The following is a 6,160-nucleotide window of genomic DNA, read 5'->3' on the forward strand; positions in this document are numbered from 1 at the left end:
ACTCAAGCTACTTTTGAAACACATGCACAGCTTTTGATGGAGTTTCTGCTCCAGATTTCCCTCTCATTTGAGAGCTGATTCCTGCAACATTCAAAAGACAGGAGGAGTGAAGCCTGTGTCCATGGGATGAGCCACTGATTCTTGTGCTTACTATTTCTGAGCAAGACATACATTTCAGGAGTAATGGAATCATAGAATCACAGGGGTTGGAAGGGACCTCTGAAGATCATCAAGTCCAACCCCCCTGCTAGAGCAGGATCCTCTGGAGCAGATCCCACAGAACACGTCCAGGTGAGTCTTGAAAGCCTCTAGAGAAGGAGACTCCACAGCCTCTCTGGGCAGCCTGTCCCAGGGCTCTGTCACCCTCACAGGAAATAAGTTTTTTCTCATGTTGAGGTGGCATTTCTTGTGTTCCAGTTTGTGTCCATTGCCCCTTGTCCTGTCACAGGCACCACTGAAAAGAGACTGGCCCATTCCTGACACTCACTCTTCAGATATTTAGACTTTTATAAGGTCCCCTCTCAGTCTTCTCTTCTCAAGACTAACCAGCCCCAGGTCTCTCAGCCTTTCTACTCCTAGAACAGATGTTCCACACCCTTGATCCTCCTTGTAGCCCTCACTAGGCTCTTTCCAGAATATCCCTGTCCCTCTTGAACTGGGGAGCCCAGAACTGGACACAACACTCCAGATGGGAAGCCTACATGAAAGCTGGGGAGGGGCTTTTCACCAGAGAGGGCAGTGACAGGACAAGGGGTGATGGGTTTAAACTGCAAGAGGGGAGATTGAGGTCAGACATCAGGGAGAAATTCTTCCCCATGAGGGTAGGAAGGCACTGGAACAGGTTGCCCAGGGAGGTTGTGGCTGCCCCATCCCTGGAGGTGTTGAAGGGCAGGTTGGATGAGGCTTGTGCAGCCTGGGCTGGTGGGAGGTGTCCCTGCTTATGGCAGGGGAGTTGGAACCTGATGGTCTTTAAGATCCCTTCCAACCTTCACCATTCTGTGATTCTGCAACACAATTTCATCTTCTCTGCATTCTTGAACTGCAGGAACACTGGTGCCTGTGAGCTACAAACCAGTTGTAAAACTCCTGTCCAGACCTGACAGCTGCATTTACATTTCTGCTCCTTCTCCAGGCATTGTACCAAGTCAGTAAAGCACAGAACTATTTCCCTCCAACAGGACCTTGTTCCTGTGTAAAATAAGGCAGAGCTGCAGGTTCTGACCTCACAGAGGTTTGCCAACACAAGCTGTCACAGGCTCACTGAAGGAATTCCTATGCAAATGAGCTGTTTGGAAATGACAGCTGAGTTAGATGAAAGCCCCAGCCAGGCAAGACTCCAAAAATTCTGATCACAAAGCCCTGAATGCAACATTGAGAGATTATTTATGAATATGTAGATGTTTTACACAAGCACATTTAGTTAAAAGATTCAACACCATCGTTTCTGGGGAAGATACTTTAAGCTGATGGGAATGATCCAGACCAAGGTGAATTTCTGAAAGTCCTTCTCCAACAGAAGATAAAATGGCATTTTTAATGTCTTTACAGTTGCTGGCAAGTAAATTCAAAGACAAGCCAGTGCAAAGACAAGTTTTAATCCACTCACTTTCTAACAGTTCAGGTGCCAGGGAACATGCTTGCAGGTGAATCAGGTGTATTAAATAATGCTGGTTCTGCATCATGACCTGCACAAATGAGCCTGTTTCTGCACTGGTGTTTAAGGCATATGTGTAAATGAATATTCTGACTGCACCAAAGCAGCTCGTTTGGCAAGGGAAGCCCTGTGGATGTCATCTACCTTGGCTTTTGCAAGGCCTTTGAGCAGGTTTCCCACAGCAGTGTCCTGGAGAAGCTGCTGCTCATGGCTTGGATGTGCACACACTCTGCTTGATAAAATACTGCTTGGACAGCCAGGTCCAAAGAGCTGCATCCAGTGGAGTTCAATCCAGTTGGGGCTGGTCACGAGTGGTGTCCCCAGGGCTCAGTGCTGGGGCCACTCCTGTTTAACATCATTATTGATGACTCGGATATTGATGACTTGGGGACAGAGGGCACCCTCAGTCAGTTTGCAGATGACACTAAGCTGGGTGAGAATGCTGATCTGCTGGAGGGCAGGGAGGCTCTGCAGAGGGACCTGGACAGGCTGGATCCACGGGCCAGAGTCACTTGCCTGAGTTTCAACAAGGCCAAGTGTCAGGTCCTGCACTTTGGCCACAACAACCCCCAGCAGAGCTACAGGCTTGGGGAGGAGTGGCTGGAAAGTGCCCAGCAGAGAGGGACCTGGGGGTGCTGATTGACAGCCAGATGAACACGAGCCAGCAGTGTACCCAGGTGGCCAAGAAGGCCAACACCATCCTGGCCTGCATCAGGAATAGTGTGACCAGCAGGACCAGGGAAGTGATCCTGCCCCTTTCCTCAGCCTTGGTGAGGCTGCACCTTGAGCCCTGGGTGCAGTTCTGGGCACAGCAGGATAGGAAGGACATGGAGGTGCTGGAGAGGGTGCAGAGAAGGGCAATGAGGCTGATGAGGGGTCTGGAGAACAGGTCTGAGGAGATGCTGAGGGATCTGGGGCTGTTCAGCCTGGAGAAGAGGAGACTGAGGGGAGACCTCATTGCTCTCTGCAGCTACCTAAAGGAGGTTGCAGTGAGGTGAGTTTTGGCCTCTTCTCCCTGGTGACCAGTGACAGGACAAGAGGAAATGGGGTCAAGTTGTGCCAGGGGAGGTTCAGGCTGGATATGAGGAAAAAATTCTTCACTGAAAGAGTGGTGAGGCTGCCCAGGGAGGTGGTGGAGGCACCATCCCTGGAGGGGTTCAAAAAAACAAGTGGACGTGGTGGTGAGGGAGATGGTTCAGTGGTCACGGGGGTGTAGGGCAGATGGTTGGACTTAATGATTTTGAAGGTCTTTTCCAACCTTGATGATTCTATGTTTGAGCTCAACAGCAATTATTCTTTTTTGGGTTTTTTTTTTAGCCCTGCAGATGAATTATTTAAGTATTCAAAATGATCCTGGCAACCATCAGGTGTCCCTGATCCTGGCTGTCTGACAAAGCAAGCACACCAGGGCTGTGACAAGACTCTCATCTCTCTTCTGTACCTGCCATTCTTAATTCAAAGGAGAAAACACTGTAATATTTTGGTTTTTAAGTTGACAGCCAATTATAACAAAATGATCCAAACAGTTTCACAGGGCTTTACTGTGCTGGATGACTACTGTGGTTCCAGATCACCCAGTGAAGAACCCAGCTGCAATTTCTCTTTCCAACCAGAAATTCAGAGTGAGGATGATCTGAACATCTGATTGTTGTTCTCTAAAAGATCTGTGTCCTGTGGAAACACACCCAGGAGAATGCAACCTGGCTGGTAGCAAGAAAAATTCTCCCCAAGAAAACTGTCTAGTTTCTTTTACCTTAGTAAGACTCAGGAGTAACCAAAACTAACAACTGTTGAGTTTCATCATTATTTTGGAAGCAAACCTTAAGCCTGGCAACTTCTACATGCTCCAAGTATTCAGTTACAAAGGATCATTCAGTAAAAACTTACCCTGCTGGAAGTCTCCAGTAAAAACTGGAATGTGTTTTGTACAGCTTGGCATGTCTGTTGCTGAATGCCATTAAATAATCCTTAAGGTGATCATATACATTTCCATCAAGAGCCTGTACAAGGGAAAGAATTTGGGAAAATTAAGAAAATCAACGTCTACTTTTGTACATGATTTAATAACACTCACCTTTACATTTGTAAGATGGTCATGGAATTTCTTTTAACACATATTCAGTGATAATGATTAGCCTGGAGAGTGCCAGGTGGACACCTCATTGTTGACTGACAAGGCTTTATTTCCATGAGATGGCATCACAGAGCACCAGGATGATATTCTATTGAATGATTTCCTTCCAGTTGTACAATGTGGCCACAGCAGAACAGTGAGGTCAGGTTTGAAGAAATGAACATGTTCGATGAGATGTCATTTATGTCAAGAAAGGGATGTAGTAACTGCAAGGATATATGGCTTCTACCAGCCAGAGCATTCCTTGGTCACTGTGCCACACTCCAGATGACAGGACCAAGACACCCAACATCTCAGCTACACAGGCATTTGCTTAGTAAGAACTGCCTGATGAGGGAAGGATGGGAGACCTGGCCTTTTCAGTCTAGAGAGGAGAAGGCTGAGGGGGGATCTAATTAATGTCTATCAACACATGGGGGCATCAAGAAGGCAGGGACAAGCTCTTGTCAGCAGTGCCTTGTGACAGGACGAGGGGCAATGGATTCAAACTGGAAGTTCCACCTCAACATGAGGAAGAACTTCTTTGCTGTGAGGGTGGCAGAGCCCTGGGACAGGCTGCCCAGAGAGGCTGTGGAGTCTCCTTCTCTGGAGACTTTCCAGACCTGTCTGGATGCCTTTCTGAGTGACCTGCCCTAGTTCTGGTCCTGCCCTGGCAGGGGGGTTGGACTGGATGATCTTCAGAGGTCCCTTCCAACCCCTAATATTCTGTGGTTCTGTAATCAACAGCTGCCATTTTACCTAAGCACAACACATCACCTCTGTGCACAGAAATACCAAATACATCACAAACCCCTATAACCAACTTAGTAGTTACCAGAGCATGACACCAAAGTTCTAACTCAAAAGCCCTGTCACAAAATCCCACCATGTGGCCTTCGTGACACAGAGGTTTGGTGCAAGTTCTGCATTAATTATCTACAACTTGGCAAGTGACTAATAATTTAAATATTCAACTCTGGATATATTGAAATCATAGAATGGTTTGAGTTGGAAGGAACCTTAAAGATCATCTAGTTCCAACCCCCTGCATGGGCAGGGACACCTCCCAGCAGCCCAGGCTGCTCCAAGCCCCATCCAACCTGCCCTTCAACACTGCCAGGGATGGGGCAGCCACAGCTTCCCTGGGCAACCTGGGCCAGGCTCTCCCCACCCTCATAGTGAAGAGGATTCTATTTTTTATATATATTGATATAAAATTTCACAGATATCAATTTCAATCCCATATTCATTGAAACAGTACATACCAGATTTCAACAGATGCAAGAGTGCATTTCTGTATAAAATTCAATTCAATTATTTAAATGGTTTGGAAAAACTGGGGGAGGGGAGAAAAAGTGAAATTGTGCCAAATCTAAAGAAATCATTTCTGTCACAGTAAAATCAACCCAACACTCAAGACAAGGCTGACAGCAGCAGCAGACACAGGTCCCTCAGATCCCACAGAAGGGCTGAGAAACAGCAGAAGAGACTTTTCTTCTGCAAAAATATGAAGCTCCCCCCAACCATCAGCACACAGTGACAGCAACAGCCAGAGGAACTGAAAACTGAACACGCAGCCCCCCTGAGGGAAGGATGCTGTGAGGAAATTGATGCTATTCATACAATTGTGTGACTGGAATTCTCCTGTCAAAAATTGTACATGAAGAATCCACTTGATGCTTCACTGTTTCCTTCACCTTCCACCTACCCAGTGTGAAGCCCTTCCCAGCACAGGCTGATTTTCTCCTTCAACCTCAGACATTCAAACCTGTCTCCAACTTGTTAGTGCAAGAACTGCAGCCCTCAGGAAAGCAGCAGCCAGGATGCCACGCTGGACTAGCAGCACCTCTGGGAATGCCTTTCAAGCCCCCAGAATGCAGCCAGTTCCCTCAGCCACCCCGGATCAAAGGCCATTCCCAAGGGGTCAGAACCCAGGGCAGCTACTTGAGGCCCCCCCAGCCATGAGAAGGATCTGTAAAGCCATGGAAGATGCACCATGTGGCTGGGAGAACTGTAGCTCAACTTCTTCAGGTTCTTACAGGTGACGCCAGCTCTACCAAATATTTGATTATGCATCATTTTAAAAAAATAACCAGGTTTAATCTTAAAATTACGGAATATGAGCTTCCAGCTGGGCCATGGAGATGATCCAAAGGCTGGAGGAGCCCTGCTCTGGAGCCAGGCTGGGAGCGTTGGGGTGTTCAGCCTGGAGAAGAGAAGGCTCCAGGGAGACCTGAGAGCAGCTTCCAGGGCCTGAAGGGGCTCCAGGAAAGCTGGGGAGGGGCTTGGGACAAGGGCAGGGAGGGATGGGAGCAGGGGGAAGGGTTTCCAGCTGGCAGAGGGAGCTGGAGCTGAGATGGGAGGGAGAAATTCTGGGCTGTGAGGGTGGGGAG

The 6,160-nt window shown here is 48.0% G+C and overlaps 1 protein-coding gene across 1 annotated transcript in view; it reads right to left on the minus strand.

The window, feature by feature from the left end:
* FCHSD2 (FCH and double SH3 domains 2) overlaps positions 1-6,160 on the minus strand; it is a 212,918-nt gene that overhangs the window by 45,448 nt on the left and 161,310 nt on the right. The window contains 2 exon segments of the mRNA XM_010007193.1: positions 3,542-3,600; positions 3,603-3,654. Coding sequence (XP_010005495.1) covers positions 3,542-3,600; positions 3,603-3,654 — 111 coding nt within the window.

This window comes from Chaetura pelagica, unplaced genomic scaffold, assembly GCF_000747805.2.
Source record: "Chaetura pelagica isolate M959 unplaced genomic scaffold, ChaPel_1.0 scaffold430, whole genome shotgun sequence".
Taxonomy (NCBI): Eukaryota; Metazoa; Chordata; class Aves; order Apodiformes; family Apodidae; genus Chaetura; species Chaetura pelagica.